Source organism: Triturus cristatus, chromosome 7 (genome assembly GCF_964204655.1).
Source record: "Triturus cristatus chromosome 7, aTriCri1.1, whole genome shotgun sequence".
NCBI lineage: Eukaryota > Metazoa > Chordata > Amphibia > Caudata > Salamandridae > Triturus > Triturus cristatus.
This window is the reverse complement of record NC_140590.1, coordinates 287,899,714-287,921,412: the sequence shown is the minus strand read 5'-3', so window position 1 is coordinate 287,921,412 and position 21,699 is coordinate 287,899,714. Positions and strand designations below refer to the sequence as shown.

General features: G+C 49.2%; 1 protein-coding gene across 1 annotated transcript in view; it reads right to left on the bottom strand.

Moving 5' to 3' along the window:
• Window positions 1–21,699, bottom strand: part of LOC146809462 (uncharacterized) — a 241,788-nt gene that overhangs the window by 186,057 nt on the left and 34,032 nt on the right. The window contains exons 4-11 of the mRNA XM_085614868.1: window positions 20,773–20,916; window positions 18,976–19,137; window positions 17,617–18,585; window positions 16,187–16,277; window positions 14,159–14,208; window positions 13,170–13,306; window positions 12,608–12,734; window positions 10,290–10,467 (exon numbers count right to left, since the gene is read on the bottom strand). Of these exons, the coding sequence (XP_085470994.1) occupies window positions 10,290–10,467; window positions 12,608–12,734; window positions 13,170–13,306; window positions 14,159–14,208; window positions 16,187–16,277; window positions 17,617–18,585; window positions 18,976–19,137; window positions 20,773–20,916 (1,858 nt within the window). The remainder of the gene's footprint in view (window positions 1–10,289; window positions 10,468–12,607; window positions 12,735–13,169; window positions 13,307–14,158; window positions 14,209–16,186; window positions 16,278–17,616; window positions 18,586–18,975; window positions 19,138–20,772; window positions 20,917–21,699) is intronic.

Below are 21,699 nucleotides of genomic sequence, written 5' to 3'. Positions count from 1 at the left end.
TCTATGGTAGCAAGGAAGTTGCCTTGTGAAAGAAGAGGAAGGACCTGCTGAAGTGTGACCATGTGGAAATGGTCTGAGTGTATGTATAGGTTTAGGGGTCTGAGGTCTAAAATAGGTCTCAGAGAGCTATCCTTTTTTGGTATGAGAAAATACAGGGAGTAGACTCCAGTGTTTTGTTGGCGCAGGGGAACCAGTTCTATTGCATTTTTTTGTAGAAGGGAGATTGCCTCCTGCTTAAGCAGAGATAGATGTTCTTGTGACATTGGACGTTGTTTGGGTGGTATGTTTGGGGGGTAGATGTGGGTTCGAGACAGTAACCTGTTTGAACTATCTGTCGCACCCACCTGTCTGTGGTGATGTTGTTCCAGACAGGAAGGAACTGTTGTAGTCTTTCCCCGACAGGAGTGGAATGGTCCGGGGGAAGCGGAGGGAAGTCATTGGGTAGGGGTGGAGGCAGAGCGGGTGTTGTTAGTCTTGCCTCTGCCCATGTTATTGTTGTCCTCTGTACCCACCTCTCTGGTAACCTCTGGTGAAGGTTGACTGGGTGGAAGCCTTGTAAGAGGTGGAAGGGTTGTCTGATGAGTATCCTCTGGAGTTGCCTCTGTAGGAGGAGCGACGAAAAGAACATCTGGGAGCTTGCGATTGCAAGGCTCCCATTGACTTGGCTGTGTCCGTGTCCTTTTTCATTTTCTCCAAGGAGGAGTCTACATCAGGGCCAAAGAGGTGCTGCTGGTTGAATGGCTGGTTCAGGATCGTACTTTGTACCTCAGGCTTAAAGCCTGAAATGCATAGCCAAGCGTGCCTATGCAAAAGCACACTGGTATTTACAGCTCTGGAGGCGGTATCTGCCACATCAAGAGCGCAATGAATGGAGGTATTGGTGATTAGTTTACCCTCCTGTATGAGGTCATTGGCTTTGTGTTTATATTTGTCCGGGAGGTGTTGCAATAGGGACTCTAACTCGTCATAATGTGCCCTATCATATCTGGCTAGCAGGGCCTGAGCGTTGGCTATCCGCCATATGTTAGCCGTTTGTGAGGCTGTCCTCTTGCCGGAGGCATCTAAGAGTTTAGACTCTTTATCGGGTGGGACTGTGTCACCTGATGTTTGAGAGTTAGCTCTCTTCCTGGCATTGGATACCACCATGGGGTCTAATGGAACAGGGCCCTTAATGTAAGCTGGGTCTGTAGGGGCAGCTTTGTATTTCTTTTCTATGCGAGGATTGATGACCCGAGCCCTAACAGGATCTTTGAATACATCAGGAGCGTGCTTAATAACTCCTTTGAGCATGGGTAAAGTAGATGTTGACCTTTATGTGGTGTCAAAAGTGTCCAACAAGAAATCCTCCTCGACGGGGTCTGTGTGTAGGTCGATCCCATGGTACTGGGCAGCTCGTTGTACGAGCTGATTAAAGCTCATGGTGTCCTCTCGTGGGGAAGGCCTAGAGGGGTAGATGTTGTCTTGCGGGAGATTTGGGACATCAAGTGTATTATAGTCATCCCAAGGGTCAGGGGAACCAGGTGGGCTGGGATCCCCTAGTGGCACAGCGTCTGCACCCCCGTGTCATCAGAGGTGTCATCATCATCATCTACTGGTGTAGGAGATGGTGTAGGAGAGTGAGGTGGTGGAGGAGGGGGAGGAGGGGGTGGAAGAGGGACTCTAAGAGGGGATGTAGCAATGTCCCTCTTTTTAGGTGGTGGAGAATTTTGGGTTTTCGGCGCCGAGAGTTTCGGTTCCGAGGACTTTTTAGGCATCGACTCCGGAGTGTCCTTGGGTTTGGACCCGTGTTTTACAGTCTCTGAATGTTTTTTGGGTCCCGATGTTTTTTTCGGCTCCGAGTCGGTGCTTTCTGTTTTTGGTGTTGAGGGCTTTGAGGTGGAAGCTGCGGTCGACACGGAAGAGGAGGGCGGTTTCTTTTTCGGTGCCGAAGATTGAGTTTCGGCACCGGACGTAGGCTGACTCGAGCCCGATTCACCTGAAGGCTTGGTGGGCTTCTTTACCGGGCACGAGGGCGGAGCATGGGAAGCGGTGTGTCGGTGTGCACCTGGGCCCGAAGGCGAAGGTGTGACCGAAGTCTTTTTTGTATGGAGGGGGTCGGGGTCGACGTCTTTACTTACGACCCTCTGTGTCGGAATGAGTTCTTCAACGTCAGAGTCATCGGCTTTGGAAGCGCTGAAAAGGCCTTCTTCAATCCGCTCCGGTTCCGGTACATCGAGGCCCTCTTGGAAGATGTCGTCGGGGATTGCTGTCAACGAGTGAGCCATGGTCCTCCGAGCTCGCTGATCCCGAATGGTCTTCTTGGAGCGGAAAGAGGCACAAGCTGGATAGTCTCTAGCCTCGTGCTGCAGTGACAAGCAGAGGTCACACACCTCATGCAGATCGGTGTGGGGAAAATTCGACCCACATCGAGGACACTTTTTGAATGGCGTCCTTTCCATGACCCAGATGCTAAGGCCCAGGTAGGCCCGAAGGCCTTCGTCGACGACCGAAATCGAGGACTTCGACTTGGAGAGATGCGCGACGAGTAGGGTTCGCGATCGAGACAATACCGTAGAAAGGGTGAAGGATTGCGCGTCGAAATGGAATCGTTAACGGTTCCGAACTGGAGCGCGAGAAACACATCCGAGCCAGATGGCGGAAAAAACAATCTGGGGATGGAGCCAATGCCCATGCGCACTAGCATCCCAGGGAGGAGTCACCTATCTCGTGACTTCCAAAGACTTTCCAGGACAAAAACAAGTGCAAACATCTGGGCCCAACACCAGATGGCGATCTATGCATAGTGTGTAATCTGCAGCTCATATGCCTCAAACATATGTGTCGGCTGAGGCTGAACTGGACTTGAGCTTCCCAATGTGGATATCGTAGTGGCAATGTTTCTACTTTCATCTTGAGTTCAGAACATGCTGTATTAAAGCAGTCCCTAACCATCTGGTTATGGCCTTATAAATGAGAAAGTGTTTTTAGACTGAAAAACTGATATTTGCTATCGATTTGTATTTTGTCTAATAAACTTTAAATTGGAGGAACGATAGACAGAGATTGTTCAAATAGTGATGTGTAAGTAAGCTCCCTACACATATGTATTGGTATTTAGAAAAGGTATCGGTCAGTTGGGTTCCTGGCCTTGTAGCTTAGAGTTAGCGCAGGACCACTGTCATCCAATTACCCATATGAGTCAAGTAACACTAAGACTGCTTCCTGCTGACTCAGACAGCTCTAACAGGAAGGCTTCTACGTGCTGACTGAGACTGAGCTAGCACCAAGTAGCAGTGCCCTTGCCCCTGCTGACTGCAACTGCTCTAGCATTAAGGCCTCTTCCTGCTGGCTGAGACTGCTCTAACATTAAGACTGCTCCCTGCTGTTGGAGACTGGTCTAACATTAAGACTGCTCCCTGCTGTCTGAGACAGCTCCCTGCATATTGAGGCTAGCCTTACACTAAGACTGCTCCCTACTGTGTGAGGTTGCTCTAACATTAAGACTGCTTCCTGCTGTCTGACACTGCTCTAACATTAAGACTGCTCCCTACTGTGTGAGACTGCTCTAACATTAAGACTGCTTCCTGCTGCATGAGACTGCTCTAACATTAAGACTGCTCCCTGCTGCTGAGGCTGCTCCCTGCAGATTGTGACTGGGCTTACACTAAGACTGCTTCCTGCTGACTGACGCTGCTCTAACATTAAGACTGCTCCCTGCTGTCTGAGACTGCTCTAACATTAAGACTGCTCCCGCTGTCTGAGACTGCTCCCTGCATATTGAGGCTAGCCTTAGACTAAGACTGCTCCCTACTGTGTGAGACTGCTCTAACATTAAGACTGCTTCCTGCTGTCTGAGACTGCTCTAAAATTAAGACTGCTCCCTACTGTTTGAGACTGCTCTAACATTAAGACTGCTCCCGCTGTCTGAGACTGCTCCCTGCATATTGAGGCTGGCCTTACATTAAGACTGCTTTCTGCTGTCTAAGTCTGCTGTAACATTAAGACTGCACCCTGCTGTCCGAGACTGCTCCCTGCATTTTGAGGTTGGCCTTACACTAAGACTGCTTCCTGCTGTCTGAGATTGCTCTGACATTAAGACTGCGCCCTGCTGTCTGAGACTGCTCTAACATTAAGACTGCTTCCTGCGGTCTGAGACTGCACACTGCATTTTGAGGCTGGCCTTACACTAAGACTGCTTCCTGCTGACTGACACTGCTCTAACATTAAGACTGCTCCCTGCTGTCTGAGACTGCTCCCTGCATTTTGAGGCTGGCCTTACACTAAGACTGCTTCCTGCTGTCTGAGGCTGCTCTAACATTAAGACTGCTCCCTGTGGTCTGAGACTGCTCCCTGCATATTGAGGCTGGCCTTACACTAAGAAGACTGCTTCCTGCTGACTTACACTGCTCTAACATTAAGACTGCTCCGTGCTGTCTGAGACTGCTCCCTGCACATTGAGTCTGGCCTTACACTAAGACTGCTTCCTGCTGACTGACACTGCTCTAACAATTAGACTGCTTCCTGCTCTCTGAGACTGCTCGAACATTAAGACTGCTCCCTGCGGTCTGAGACTGCTCCCTGCACATTGAGTCTGGCCTTACACTAAGACTGCTTCCTACTGTGTGAAACTGCTCTAACATTAAGACTGATCCCTGCTGTCTGAGACTGCTCTAACATTAAGACTGCTCCCTGCTGTCTGAGACTGCTCCCTATATATTGAGGCTGGCCTTACACTAAGACTGCTTCCTGCTGACTGACACTGCTCTAACAGTAAGACTGCTCCCTACTATCTGAGACTGCTCTACCATTAAGACTGTTCCCTGCTGTCTGAGACTGCTCCCTGCATTTTGAGGCTGGCTTTACACTAAGACTGCTTCCTGCTGTCTGAGATTGCTCTAACATTAAGACTGCGCCCTGCTGTCTGAGACCGCTCTAACATTAAGACTGCTTCCTACGGTCTGAGACTGCTCCCTGCATTTTGAGGCTGGCCTTACACTAAGACTGCTTCCTGCTGTCTGAGGCTGCTCTAAAATTAAGACTGCTCCCTGCGGTCTGAGACTGCTCCCTGCATATTGCGGCTGGCCTTATACTAAGGAGACTGCTCCCTGCTGACTGACACTGCTCTAACATTAAGACTGCTCCCTGCTGTCTGAGACTGCTCCCTGCACATTGAGTCTGGCCTTACACTAAGATTGCTTCCTGCTGACTGACGCTGCTCTAACAATAAGACTGCTTCCTGCTCTCTGAGACTGCTCTAACATTAAGACTGATCCCTGCTGTCTGAGACTGCTCTAACATTAAGACTGCTCCCTGGTGTCTGAGACTGCTCCCTGTATATTGAGGCTGGCCTTACACTAAGACTGCTTCCTGCTGACTGACACTGCTCTAACATTAAAACTGCTCCCTACTGTCTGAGACTGCTCTAACATTAAGACTGTTCCCTGCTGTCTGAGACTGTTCCCTGGAGATTGAGGCTGACCTTACATTAAGACTGCTCCCTGCTGTCTGAGACTGCTCTAGCTCAGAATATGCAATCTCACTGCTTCCTGGATCAGCTCGTGCACTAAATAACCGATCTCCATGCCTACTGAGACTGCTCTAAGACTGCTCCCTGAGACTGCTCTGAATAATCCATCTCACTGCCTTCTGAGACTGCTCACAGACTGCTCCCTAAAGACTGAGGTTGAGCTCACACTAGGACTCCTCCCTGATGACGAGACAGCTGTAACACGGTCTTCCCTATTCTCACTAAGACTGCTGCACCACTAAGACTGATACATTCTAAGAGACCGATCTAACATTCAGACCTCTGATTGCTCCCTGAGACTGCTCTGGCATTAGCATAGCTCCCTGCTGACTTAGCCCGCAGCGACACTAAAGGGTCACCCTGCTCGCTGAGACTACTCCAGCACTAAGGGAGCTCCCTGTTTGCAGAGGATGCTCGAATACTTAGAGCTCTGTCTAATGACTGGAGTTGTTCTTACATTAAACCTACTCCCAGCTAACCGGGACAGCTCTCACACCAAACCCCCCGGTGCTGACCGAGACTGCGCTCACACCAAACCCCCCGGTGCTGACCGAGACTGCTCTCACACCAAACCCCCCGGTGCTGACCGAGACTGCTCTCACACCAAACCCCTCGGTGCTGACAGAGACTGCGCTCACACCAAACCCCCTGGTGCTGACCGAGACTGCTCTCACACCAAACCCCTCGGTGCTGACCGAGACTGCTCTCACACCAAACCCCTCGGCGCTGACCGAGACTGCGCTCACACCAAACCCCTCGGTGCTGACCGAGACAGCTCTCACACCAAACCCCCGGTGCTGACCGAGACTGCGCTCACACCAAACCCCCTGGTCCTGACCGAGACTGCTCTCACACCAAACCCCCCGGTGCTGACCGAGACTGCTCTCACACCAAACCCCTCGGTGCTGACAGAGACTGCGCTCACACCAAACCCCCCGGTGCTGACCGAGACTGCTCTCACACCAAACCCCTCGGTGCTGACCGAGACTGCTCTCACATCAAACCCCTCGGTGCTGACCGAGACTGCGCTCACACCAAACCCCTCAGTGCTGACCGGGACAGCTCTCACACCAAACCCCCCGGTGCTGACCGAGACTGCGCTCACTCCAAACCCCCCGGTGCTGACCGAGACTGCTCTCACACCAAACCCCCCGGTGCTGACCGAGACTGCTCTCACACCAAACCCCTTGGTGCTGACAGAGACTGCGCTCACACCAAACCCCCCGGTGCTGACCGAGACTGCTCTCACACCAAACCCCTCGGTGCTGACCGAGACTGCTCTCACACCAAACCCCTCGGTGCTGACCGAGACTGCGCTCACAACAAACCCCTCGGTGCTGACCGAGACTGCTCCCACACCAAACCCCTCGGTGCTGACCGAGACTGCTCTCACATCAAACCCCTCGGTGCTGACCGGGACAGCTCTCACACCAAACCCCCCGGTGCTGACCGAGACTGCTCTCACACCAAACCCCCCGGTGCTGACCGAGACTGCTCTCACACCAAACCCCCCGGTGCTGACCGAGACTGCTCTCATACCAAACCCCCCGGTGCTGACCGAGACTGCTCTCACACCAACCCCTCGGTGCTGACAGAGACTGCGCTCACACCAAACCCCCCAGTGCTGACCGAGACTGCTCTCACAACAAACCCCTCGGTGCTGACCGAGACTGCTCTCACACCAAACCCCTCGGTGCTGACCGAGACTGCGCTCACACCAAACCCCTCGGTGCTGACCAAGACTGCTCCCACACCAAACCCCTCGGTGCTGACCGAGACTGCTCTCACACCAAACCCCTCGGTGCTGACAGAGACTGCGCTCACACCAAACCCCCTGGTGCTGACCGAGACTGCTCTCACACCAAACCCCTCGGTGCTGACTGAGACTGATCTCACACCAAACCCCTCGGTGCTGACAGAGACTGCGCTCACACCAAACCCCCCGGTGCTGACCGAGACTGCTCTCACACCAAACCCCTCGGTGCTGACTAAGAGTGATCTCGCACCAAACCCCTCAGTGCTGACCGAGACTGCGCTCACACCAAACCCCTCGGTGCTGACTGAGACTGCTCCCACACCAAACCCCCCGGTGCTGACCGAGACTGCTCTCACACCAAACGCCTCGGTGCAGACCGAGACTGCGCTCACACCAAACCCCTCGGTGCTGACCGAGACTGCTCTCACACCAAACCCCTCGGTGCTGACCGAGACTGATCCCACACCAAACCACCCGGTGCTGACCGAGACTGCTCCCACACCAAACCCCTCAGTGCTGACCGAGACTGCTCTCACATCAAACCCCTCGGTGCTGACCGAGACTGCTCTCACACCAAACCCCTAGGTGCTGACCGAGACTGTTCTCACACCAAACCCCCCGGTGCTGACCGAGACTGCTCTCACACCAAACCCCTCGGTGCTGACCGAGACTGCTCTCACATCAAACCCCTCGGCACTGACCGAGACTGCTCTCACATCAAACCCCTCGGTGCTGACCGAGACTGCTCTCACACCAAACCCCCCGGTGCTGACCGGGACTGCTCTCACACCCAACCCTTCGGTGCTGACCGGGACTGCTCTCACAACAAACCCACCGGTGCTGACCGAGACTGCTCTCACACCAAACCCCTTGGTGCTGACCGAGACTACTCTCACACCAAACCCCTCGGTGCTGACCGAGACTGGTCACACACCCAGCCCCTCGGTGCTGACCAAGACTGCTCTCACACCAAAACCCTCGCTGCTGACCGAGACTACTCTCACACCAAACCCACCGGTGCTGACCGAGACTGCTCTCACACCAAACCCCTCGGTGCTGACCGAGACTGCTCTCACACAAAACCCCTCGGTGCTGTCTGAGACTGCTCTCACACCAAACCCCTCGGTGCTGACCGAGACTGCTCACACACCAAACCCCTCGGTGCTGACCGAGACTGCTCTCACACCAAAACCCCTCGGTGCTGACTGAGACTGCTCTCACACCAAAACCCCTTGGTGCTGACGGAGACTGCTCTCACACCAAACCCCTCAGTGCTGACCGAGACTGCTCTCACACCAAACCCCTCGGTGCTGACCGAGACTGCTCTCACACCAAACACCTCTGTGCTTACCAAGACTGCTCTCACACCAAACCCCCCGGTGCTGACCGAGACTGCTCTCATACCAAACCCCCCCGGTGCTGACCGAGACTGCTCTCACACCAAACCACCCGGTGCTGACCGAGACTGCTTTCACAACAAACCCCTCGGTGCTGACCGGGACTGCTCTCACACCAAACCCCCCAGTGCTGACTGGGACTGCTCTCACACCAACCCCCCCGGTGCTGACCGAGACTGCTCCCACACCAAACCCCTCGGGGCTGACCGGGACTGCTCTCACACCAAACCCCCAGTGCTGACCGGGACTGCTCTCACACCAAACCCCTCGGTGCTGACCGAGACTGCTCCCACACCAAACCCCTCGGTGCTGACCGGGATTGCTCTCACACCAAACCCTTCTGTGCTGACCGAGACTGCTCTCACACCAAACCCCCCGGGGCTGACCGAGACTGCTCTCACACCAAACCCCTCTGTGCTGACCGAGACTGCTCTCACACCAAACCCCTCGGTGCTAACCAAGACTGCTCTCACACCAAACCCCTCGGTGCTGACCGGGACTGCTCTCACACCAAACCCCTCCGTGCTGACCGAGACTGCTCTCACACCAAACCCCCCGGGGCTGACCGAGACTGCTCTCACACCAAACCCCTCTGTGCTGACCGAGACTGCTCTCACACCAAACCCCTCGGTGCTAACCAAGACTGCTCTCACACCAAACCCCTCGGTGCTGACCGAGACTGCTCTCACACCAAACCCCCCGGGGCTGACCGAGACTGCTCTCACACCAAACCCCTCTGTGCTGACCGAGACTGCTCTCACACCAAACCCCTCGGTGCTAACCAAGACTGCTCTCACACCAAACCCCTCGGTGCTGACCGAGACTGCTCTCACACCAAACCCCCCGGGGCTGACCGAGACTGCTCTCACACCAAACCCCTCTGTGCTGACCGAGACTGCTCTCACACCAAACCCCTCGGTGCTAACCAAGACTGCTCTCACACCAAACCCCTCGGTGCTGACCGAGACTGCTCTCACACCAAACCCCTCGGTGCTGACCGAGACTGCTCTCACACCAAACCCCTCGGTGCTGACCGAGACTGCTCTCACACCAAACCCCTCAGTGCTGACCGGGACAGCTCTCACACCAAACCCCCCGGTGCTGACCGAGACTGCTCTCACACCAAACCCCTCGGTGCTGACCGAGACTGCTCTCACACCAAACCCCTCGGTGCTGACCGAGACTGCTTTACATTAAGACTTCTCCCTGCTGACTGTGACTGCTCTTGCACTGACTAAGGCTGTTCCCTGCTGACCACGACTGCTCTAACACTGGCAAAGGTAAGGGCCCTCTGCAGGGACCACCATCTCTGTGACTGACACTGGCATGGTTTGCATCATTTGCATCAACAGAGCTTTTGTTTTTCTGATGAGTCCACAAGGACAAAACACTGGTTCACAAGGCGTAAAACAAGGACTACACTTCACGACCCAAGCAAAGCAAACACACTGTGAGCATGGACTGCCTTCTGCTGCATGGACCAGGATGCAGTGCCTGGGAAGGACAGTAGCAGGTCTATGTACACTGTGCATCTCTACGTTCAGACAGGTGGAACCAACAGTTGGATTTACAATCTTGTTAACTATCAAGTGGTTGCTTGACAAAGAAGGGGGGCTGTACGGTTACTCACATATAATCATCATTGCGGTTGTCGTTGAAGGTCCCACACAACCCCTTGGTGGCGTCCTTCTTGGATTCTTCCATGATGACGTACACCCGGTGGCCTTTGAAGTCGTAATGGAGATGAAAACCCAAAGTGCTCACAACCTCCATGAATTCAGAGGAGCTTTTCCTAATGGTGATGAATTCTACAAAGAGAAAGTGCCGGAATTAAAACGCAACTCGGGCAGAGGGAGGACAGTTATTCAAGGACAGGGAATGGGTGTAAACCTCTGCAGTAAGAAGCACACAAATGACATATCTGCCCAGCACGCTGAGGTGTTTTTTCCAAGATCAAGCATGATGACTGAAGCGACCATTCGTGGACACTAGGTTAGACTTCATTTTTGGGAAACAACATCTACTCTGCACCTAACTATACAATGGACATCGAGCAGGTCCTGCTGCTGCATCTTCTTTCCTGGCTTGGGTTTGTTGGCTAGTCGCTCCCAGGATGCAGTCTGTTTTATCCAAAAGGCAAACAAACTATAATCTATCTTGAAAGCAGGATATAATACCGTACTAGGGGTGGGCATGATTGCATGTTTTTGCCTTCTTCAGGTGTTCAGGCATGGACGAACTGCGATTTAGAGGGACATGTTCACGGTTCCGTCTTGAAGCTACAGCCTCCTCCCAATGTGTACTGTCGTAAAAAAACATCCCTGTATCATAAAACAGCCTTAATGGAATTAGAAAGAAAAACTTTTCAGCGATTACTGTGCACACTGGGTTGGACGTTGTTGTGCAAATGAAAGGGGATGTATGGTCAGGTGTCTCGGTGTATTCAAAGCTCTACTTTCCGGCTTAATTACATAGCAGATAAAGTACCATAACATACGTACCAAGAGAGGACTGTGCAATGAGGCAGATAGTAGAGTTCCTTTATAAGGTAATCAAATGAAGAGGTAACTTACAATATCTTTATGATGTGACAGAGTACTCTGCCTGCCAAACCATTGGACCATAAGAATTCTGGCGATGGAGCCCCCATTGGCTCAGCAGACAGAATACTTCTTCCGCCTGCTCACATAATAGGAGCATTTTGAAGAAGGACATTACAGTGTCTGTCCCTGTCAGGAAAAATCTGGTTGAGCAGGACAGGAAAAAAACAATAATGACCTGCACATCCTTTTACAAATCACCGAGGAGGTGTGGGGTCGTTAGTTTTTTGTTAACCACAAACAAGCTCCCACTTTGGAAGTTTGCTTTTGAAAAACAAAAAAGGTTTGAGAAGTTTGACAGTCAGCTGACGGTACCATCTGTCAAACTTTTAATACATTGACAGGAACTGCCATGACAGTGTTTCCCATGAGGATAGAGAGATGTCCGTGGGACTTACAAGCATCTCTAAAATTTGTGGATGGGGTGTCCATCAGGGCAATGGCGTAAAGTACTCAGTAGCCCTGACAGGCATTAATCCGTCCTCCAAACTCTAAATCAGGTCCTGGGATTTCAGGGAAAGAAATATTCAAAAGAGAGCTGAAAATCTAGTCATAGCTTTATTTATGTAACAGGCTTTTGTAATCTGCTCCTTTTCTTGCCTTTAAGAGTCTTCTGATTCTGAGAGGAGGTATTCTGGTATCAGCGCCCAACTGTAGCAAAATATTACAGTGGAGAAGGGATTGTTTTGTTGCAGTTGAGCAGTGAGGTCACATCTAGACTTTTATAAGATAATTAGACATTATTTTTAGGTACAGGTTTTGACAACAGACCTGTCAAATTGACCTATTTTAACAATATAGACCTATTGCTGAAATGTTAATAGAATGATAGCACGAGCTTTAAGTTCACCTTTTCCAACCATTAACTTTCTTCGACAAGCCTCTTTCGGGCATTGTCTTGAGACTTTGCCAATCACGTCTTTACTCAACCCAGTGGAGTATTCATCTCTCACCTAAAGCTAATGACTGGAGGGTGTATTCCTTTACCTCCACTTCAGTGCTTATACTAACTGCATTAATTATTACTTTACACCTATAGGCCTTACTGCCCACTCCTGTTGGCTTCCTCTTGTGTCTCTCACTCAAATGTGCTTAGGCTGCACGCAATACTGCATTAAACCCAGACCTGTTGGCTTTGTCAATGCATGTTTAAACATTTGTAATCCACCAGTAGTTTCTATTAGCTCACTTCTAACTACATTGATGAATTGGCTCCCATGCTGCTGGTTGGAAATGGAAATACACTCGCGATTTTCCACCCTTTTGCGAGCTTGCAGTGCAGCAGGCAGGGCGAAAGAGAGTTGTGTTCACTGTACGCTGAATAGTTCTTTGTGGTGCCATAGCTTACCACTGGTGTGGATTGGAAGATCGAGAACCATGTTGTCCGTCTCTACGCGGCCATCAGACTGGAGCGTCACTTTCATTTGAGGAGCAATGTGGACTTCTACTGCTCGAATGCAGACTGCTTCCTCGTTCTGGAACAAGAGAAGAACATTTAGAACCTGGGATGGTTGCCAGTGGAAAACATATCCCTGAAGCTTATCTATTCAGATGAGACTGCTCCCCTGCCCATATGGACCTCTACAGTGGATCCATCTTTAACTGGGTCGTAGAGTCCTGCTCTGTTGTGTTTGGACTAAAGAGATTTACGTCATTTTAAACGGAGACAGCCGTCAGAATGTCAACATATATAGTCATGTGAACCAATGAGAAACTCCCTAGTCCCACCAAACACCATTCTAAATTTCAGTCTTATTTTCTCTTTCCACCCCTTCCCTCTTTCCTCTTTGGATATTCTTATATCCTTCACTTTTCCTTTTCATGTCTTTGTTCAACCATTCGTTTACCCTCCTCTGGTTCATCCCTGTTTCCCTTTCCCATCCTTCCCTTCTTTGCACATCGGTACCAACCTCCTTGCATTGGTTGTTGTGCAGGAATATGGCAAAGTCGCTAGTCTTGACCAGCATGTAGCTGCAGATTCCAGGACTGTCGAATAGGCTTCCATCAAAGGTGCGGATCATCTGGTAGCCGCTCACCGAGCAGATACCTAGTGTTGGAAGACAAAGGTGTCAGAAAACGACCAGGAAGGCTCAAAGACAGAGGACTGAAGGTCAGAGAGAGGGCCAGAGGGAAGAGTACAGAAGGGGGGGTAGAGGGAGAATCAATGGATGGTATTCTTTTTGCACTACGCCTGCATCTGGTTGTAAGAGTTGACACTTTAAAAAAAATTGATATGAAAAACCATGCTAAACCATAGCCCACGCTTTTAGATCACAGGCAGGTCCAAGGTCAGAAAGATGTGGGATAGTTAGGTGGTAGGGGATGATAAACAGTGAATCCTGGTAATCCCTCCATGGTCAGATTTATGCTTGGGTTAATACTCAGACATGCCGGCCTTGTACACGTTCTCTAAGCAGCCACTCACCTCTGGTCCAAGATCATGTCCGGTTCACTTGCCACAAATATTGTGCTAAACTTGCTGGCTGACCTGGCTTTTAGACAAATGCTGAAAAGCCTTCCTGTGGACAGACACCTTAACCTGAACACAAAGTGATTCATAGCGTTTTCTGACTTTCCAGTGTTGGCATTATTCTAAATCTATATCATGTCCTGAAGTTCCGCAAAAGCCACAACAAATGCAACACAAGTGCATCACATGTTCCCATAGACGTTGGCATGCAGACACAAGTATGTCACAAAACGGTCTGATGACAGTGCCACGCTTCATCATGAGTCCAGGCCCAGTCCAACACAAGCCTATCGCACTGTTCCTTGAGTCATAACAAAACACTCAATAATCCCCATTGCATCAGACCATCACTAGAGAATGGCTCTTCCGGGTGGCTTTTGGGGGCGAGGCTTCATTTTTAGAAAAACAAAGCCACGGAGCAGCACTCACCAGAGCAGTTGAAGTCCCTCACACAGCTCACTGTCCCACTCTTGCAGGTGCTGGAAATGAGAGGGGACAAAACAAAGCAGGGCATCAGCTGCATAGAACACAGATCCCTCGCGAGGTAACAAAGCAGCGAAAAGAAGGGCCCTCAAGCTCTATGTGAACATGATAGCTACACACCCTTCCATACCCAGCCTTTCCCTCACGCCCCATCACCTAAATGGGTGGAGGGGGGAACAACCTTTACAACGCAACTTTTACAACGCACTACACTTACAACGCAATTTTTACAACGCAACATCCACTACAACGCATTCCATTACATCGCATGACACTACAACGCATTTTTAAAAACTACCTTTGCAACGCATTCCATTACATCGCATACTACCTTTACAACGCATACCATTACAACGCATAATATTACACTACACTATCCAACACTTACCCTACTGTTGCACCCCCTGGAGTTAGAAAAGTAATTTTTACCCCTATACTATCCAACACTTACCCTACTGTTGCACCCCCTGGAGTTAGAAAAGTAATTTTTACCCCTATACTATCCAACACTTACCCTACTGTTGCACCCCCTGGAGTTAGAATAGTAATTTTTACCCCTATACTATCCAACACTTACCCTACTGTTGCACCCCCTGGAGTTAGAATAGTAATTTTTACCCCTATACTATCCAACACTTACCCTACTGTTGCACCCCCTGGAGTTAGAATAGTAATTTTTACCCCTATACTATCCAACACTTACCCTACTGTTGCACCCCCTGGAGTAAGAATAGTAATTTTTACCCCTATACTATCCAACACTTACCTTACTGTTGCACCCCCTGGAGTTAGAATAGTAATTTTTACCCCTATACTATCCAACACTTACCCTACTGTTGCACCCCCTGGAGTAAGAATAGTAATTTTTACCCCTATACTATCCAACACTTACCCTACTGTTGCACCCCCTGGAGTAAGAATAGTAATTTTTACCCCTAAACTATCCAATACTTACCTTAAATGCAATGTAATATTATGCGCTGTAATGGTATGCGTTGTAAAGGTAGTATGCGATGTAATGGAATGCGTTGTAAAGGTAGTTTTTAAAAATGCGTTGTAGTGTCATGCGATGTAATGGAATGCGTTGTAGTAGATGTTGCGTTGTAAAAATTGTGTTGTAAGTGCATGCGTTGTAAAAGTATGCGTTGTAACGTCATACATCTGGGTGGAGGAGAGTGAGAGGAGAAGATGCTCTCTCTGAAACAGGTCAAGTACCAAGCTGTAGGTTTGTGAAGAGATGATGGATGCATGGGAGACAGAAACATGTTCAGTACAAATAGTCCACAAAAATTAACTCCTCTCTATAGATTAAAATGGAGGGCGGGGGTGGGGGGAGTGGAACAGGCAGCGAAAGCAGAAGAGGACAAATGAAACAATATGGATAATGAGGCAGCACAGAAGTAGAGTTCAGGCGATGGGCCACATAAATTGGGCCCTACAAAGAGAGATGCACAGGAGGCAGGTATGAAAACCCCTTTCCTGTAGGTTGTGATCTGTGAAAGGCCAGTTTCTGGATGAGAGATGTGGTTATTGGAAGATCGAGCCAAAATGAAAGATGGAAAGACGAACTCCCAGCGACACATTTTATTTTATAAATTGAACAAAAGAGAGAAAAGGGTGGGCAAATAAAATAAAAGACATCATGGATGAGATGAGGAGAAAGTTCGTTTTTGAAAGACTATCTGTAATGGAATGATCACATTACAAGTCCACATAGTCTTAAGAAACCTACTGCAAGTTTTCACAATTCATCCACGTGGCCCTGGTCTTTAGGGCGTCCGTCATGCCATGTGTTTCGACATAAAGATCCTCTTCTTTATAGCAGTGTAACTATGGCATGGTGAGACCTCACTTTCATACAGATGGAGATTCAGGGATGCAGGGGTCTCTGGAAGGAGTTACTGTGATGATGTCAAATGACATATGAAAGTGATGGATCTGCATAACCATGAAAATTACCGAGAATCCACTTACCACTCTAGACATTTCAACTTGGTAGACTCTCCGTCTGCCATGGAAACGCGGTTGAATAAGCAGCCACCTTCAATTTCAGATGTGTTTTCACCTAAAGGAGAGCAAAGTGGTAAAAAATTATTCTTAAAATGCTGAACATGTTCACTTACCTGTCTGCAGAATCCACATCCTGCACCGTAAGCGTGTCCCATTGTTCTACCTTGTAGTCTTGTGTGTCGACTTCAACTGCTCTGTCTCTTGTATCTGTGCTCAGCCTGCCACAACACACAGCCCAACTGTATGACACTGCATCTTTTTCTACACTCAAGTCTCTACCTTTATACAGACAAGTCTAGGTTGCCAAGAAAATAATACAGTGCGGACACTGTTGGGGGCAAAGAAAGACACGCCAGATTAATCATAAACATAGGTGACACAGGGACGTCCTAAGTCCCATATGAGCAGGGAATGTGGATGGGTCTGATACTTTTTGCAGGCACCTCATCCCTGAAGTTACACCAGCCAGTGTCTCCCTCTCCAGGGTCACAGCAGTGCAGTCTCCCCCTCTCCCTGGATGATACTGGGGTTTCATTCACACACAAACGTTTCTGATCTCAGCAGATCACTTGAGGGGCTTGGAGGTAGGACTTGCGGATGGCCTCGGAGCAGCAGTGCAGGTGATGTATTTGAGCTCAGCAGCACAGGCATTGGGTGCATGCTGGAGGCCTGCTTGCTGTCATGGACATCATGGCGATGGCTGCAAGGGGTTGGCAGGGCTAGGTGTTGTGCACGTGAAAGCTGGCGTGAGGTACCCAGGCAGACACCGCCCTCCGCTGGGAGAGCTGCAGGACTCTTTTGCTCTGGTTGGCATGATGAGGGTGCAGTAGTACAGGGTGCTGATCTGGTGCAATGTGGGCGCGCTGAAAAGCAGGTCTCTCTGTCCCTCTGTGGGAGCTGAGACATAGATCCAGGCTGCAGGGGAGGACTCCAGGTGCAGCACACATGCTGCTGGACCCGTGCTTGTGACTTGTGCAGGAGGATGCTGGGGACCTCACTCTGGGTGAGCCGCTCCTGGGTGCACAGGATGGTAAAGACCAGGTTCCATGGCAGGTAGAGGCAGGCTGTTGGTGGACCTACTCCAGGTGAGCTGCTGCCTGCCGAATTCTTAGTGTGGTAGAGAGCACGAACCCGGCTGCACCACCGCCAGCTGACAATGACTGACAACTGAGACTCAGACTCCAGGTCCGAGAGCCAGTCTGCAACTGACATGCATGCGTAATGAGCAGTGCAGTGACCTGCACACTTTCTTCTGACTCTGCCAATGTTTCTTCGGACACAGGTCATTCACAGGGGTGGAACGTCTGCAAGTTGCTGGCTTCTTTAGCCTGTTTCCTCATTCTCCTGTTTGTGGGCCCCTTGATGTTAGCTATACTTCCTATGAGATCTCTTACCTTTATCTGAGTCGGACTTGTTATGTTCTTCTGATTCATCTTCATGTGAGCCATGTTTTTTGTGTTCTTTGATGTGTTCTTCTGACTCGTCTTCATGTGAGCCATGTTTTTTGTGTTCTTTGATGTGTTCTTCTGACTCGTCTTCATGTGAGCCATGTTTTTTGTGTTCTTTGATGTGTTCTTCTGACTCGTCTTCATGTGAGCCATGTTTTTTGTGTTCTTTGATGTGCTCTTCTGACTCGTCTTCATGTGAGCCATGTTTTTTGTGTTCTTTGATGTGTTCTTCTGACTCGTCTTCATGTGAGCCATGTTTTTTGTGTTCTTTGATGTGTTCTTCTGACTCGTCTTCATGTGAGCCAGGCTTTTTGTGTTCTTTGACGTGTTCTTCTGACTCGTCTTCATGTGAGCCAGGATTTTTGTGTTCTTTGACGTGTTCTTCTGACTCGTCTTCATGTGAGCCAGGATTTTTGTGTTCTTTGATGTGTTCTTCTGACTCTTCTTCATGTGAGCCAGGTTTCTTGTGTTTTTTTACGTGTTCTTCTGACTCTTCTTCATGTGAGCCAGGTTTCTTGTGTTCTTTGACGTGTTCTTCTGACTCTTCTTCATGTGAGCCAGGTTTCTTGTGTTCTTTGACGTGTTCTTCTGACTCTTCTTCATGTGAGCCAGGTTTCTTGTGTTCTTTGACGTGTTCTTCTGACTCTTCTTCATGTGAGCCAGGTTTCTTGTGTTCTTTGACGTGTTCTTCTGACTCGTCTTCATGTGAGCCAGGCTTTTTGTGTTCTTTGCCGTGTTCTTCTGAATCTTCTTTTGACCCATCCTTCCTAGGTGATTTGTCTTCATCCGATCCATCTTTATGTGAGTTCAGTTTTATGTGTGACATGTCAAGTTTCTCTTTACCACTGCTCTGACCATGCTTGTCTATATTTATCTCAACATTCATATTCCGCTGTGCTGCCGCTTTCACCAACTCTGGAAGACAAAAAGCATTAAGATGCTATTCCACCTGCTAAACTTAAGCTCTCTGCATTATTGTAGCATGCTGCAGGTAGTTATGTGACGTGAAATGATAAGGCCCGCGTGCAGCATGTAGCCAGCAACTATAGATTCCTCACTTTTGCTGTGCAACTGCCCAGAGATACCAATAATAGGAAATAGGTAAAACCACGTCACTGATAAAACAGGCTCATGAATGGTGGTGACCATCCAACACTCTGGGGTGGTAGTGTCCCGCTGTAATCCCTCTGCAGAGGTGCTGGGATGGAATGGTAGTGGAAGGATATAGTGTGAGCAAGAAATGTGTGTCGATGGTGCAAGGCTGAGAAAAAATGGCCATACAAGCCCAATAAGCCACTTTCTCACCTTCTTGGATCCGCTTTTCCTCATTTCCGTTGGAATCAGCTACATGACTCTGTACCATTTCTATCTTCTTTACAGTCTTTATGACTTGATTTGCACCAGTGATGACATTGCTGCCTTTACTGTTAACATTAAACACCCCTTTGATTCCAACAGAGCCTTTACCTGAAAAATAAAGTTGGTTGGTGAATCCCTGGGGTAAAATCAGGGGAGTAGTTTGGTTTGTTGGAGATGAAAGGCAAACTGGGAATTGCAGGAGGCAAAATTACTTGGGGCGGAAAGGTATTTAAAGGGTGTGAACAGTTGATGAGTGAGAGGGGGCAAGTACGTGCAGGAAGGAGACACACAGAGCTTGATCCATTAAACCAGATAGAAGTAAACTGGGCAGAGAGGAGGACAGGAAGCCCTGACAAAGCAAATACATTTCTCTGCTCCACCTTTTCGTGGACCTGCCTTCCCAGGTGATTTGACCTGTTCTCCTGATCCATCTTCATGTGGGCCAACCTTCCCATGTGATTAGTCATGTTCTCTCGACTAATCTTCATGAAAGCAATTCTTTCCATGTGTGTTGTAATGTTCTTTTGGTCCATCCTTATGAGATTCAACACTTAAATGTGAGCTTTCATGTTCCCCTAATTTATCTTCATCTGAGTAACACATCATGTGTAATTTGTCATGTTGCACAGACCTATCCTCAAGTGAGCCATCGTTCTGGTGTGTTTTGTCAAGTACATCTGGTCTATATTTATGGCAGCTAAACTTCCCATCAAATTTTATCATCTTCTTTTTATCCATCCTTATATAAACCACACTGCTTATGTGACTTGTCATCTTTCTTTGATCAAGCATTATATGTGCCAGCCTTTCCATACGGTTTGTCATCTTCATGTGATCCACACGTCTTGTGTGATTGGCCATCTACTTTTCATCCATCTTCATGTGAGTCCCACTTGTAGTGTGATTTGTCATCTTTTCTTCCACCTTCACATGAGTCACACTTCCTGTGTGGTTTGCTGTCTTCTTTTCATTCACCTTCACGTGACTCACAGTTCCTATGTAATTTGCCATCTTATTTTCATCCATCTTCACGTGAGTCACACTTCCCGTGTGATTTGTCATCTACTTTTCATCCATTTTCATGTGAGTCACACGTACTGTGTGGTTGCCATCTTCTTTTCATCCATCTTCATGGGAGCCACACTTCTTCCTTTCATTCCCGTTTTTGGGAGTCAGACTTCAGGTCTGATTTTTCATCCTCTTTTCATCATTCTCATAAGAGTCAGGCTGGCCATGTGATTGCTCATGTTTCTTTGAAATACCTACCTATGTGGCAGACATTCCATGAGAATTGTCAAGTTTCTGTGATCTATCTTCTTGTGAGTCAGACTTCCTGTGTGATTTGCCATGTACATCTTATGCATTGTTGTGGTTGTGCAAGTTCACCTTTACTTTAACACTGGTGGGTGTCGTGTGCATTAAAACAAACCTAGAAGAGGAAAACCACAAGACAGCAGGAAGTGCCAGAGAGGGAAGAGAACTGAGGAGGATAGAAGGGAGAGCAGGACCTGTCGAGGTGAAAGAGACCAAAGCAGGGAATGAATGGACAGCAGAAAATCATGAGATGAGAAGAGAATGAGTGAAAGCAGCAATAGAAGGATCTTACGAGGGGAGAGAGGAGCAGGAATGGGAATATCAGAGCATCCAGGACAGTGGAGTGCTGAGGAAAAGAGGTGTGAACAGCGTTGGAACCTGGGAAAACCAAGTCCATTTAGTGGGTAGGAAGGGTAGATCAGGTCTCACCAGTTTTTATGTTGTCTATGAATTCATCCTCGAGTACTGATGACAATGCACGCTTCTTCCGACTAAAGCTGCTTTCGATGACTCCCGGCTCATCCAGATAATTTATTTTTAGAGCATCTTCGTTGAGGGACCTTCTCCTTTTACCTTGGATGCAAAGAAGATAACTTAAACCACAGCTACAATTTCAACTGTCAAATGTGTATCCTGAGCTCCTCTGCCCACTTCCCATTGCACTACACTCATCTCATTGAGGCCACAAATTCACTTCAAAAACCTGCGATCAAATATCAGAAAACAGCAGTCATAGAAGATAGAGGAGCAGGCAGAGCACTATAGCAGCATACCCGCCAACTCACACGACGCCACCGTGGGATACACGATATCGGCTCCCAGCACACAGTCTCCCGGTAAGGAGCCGATATCGCACGGCGGTAGGGAAAACAAGCTGAAAACCACTGTAAAAATTAGTTTTCCAGCTCGTTTTCTGAGGCCTTGAACTGCCGTCGTCCATTAAGTGGTGAGAAAACACCATAGGACATCGGTACCAGCCTCAGCAAGCTTTGTTTTGGGAGGAGGGGGCTGGGAAGCAGGGTGGGGTTCAAAAGTGCACGAGGCACCACCCCCTTCAAAGCCCCAACCCCTCTTCACACAGTGAGATTGTTCTTCAAGTTGGCAGGTATGTAGCTGCTGCCAGACAGGAACGCAGAGGCTGTGTCCATCCTGAATGCCAGCAAACAAATAACCTCATACAGTCCAAGGAGAGGTATTGCAACAGTTCATGCCCCTTCCTGTCACATTCAAGAGTGCAAATCTTTTGCTTCCTGGCCTGGCTGAGGCATTGCCATCAGGGCCAGACAGGGATCCCAATGCAGCCCTGGCAATTTCAGCAGATCAGCCCCCTGGGAGTGAGGGGGGTGCAAGTGTGAA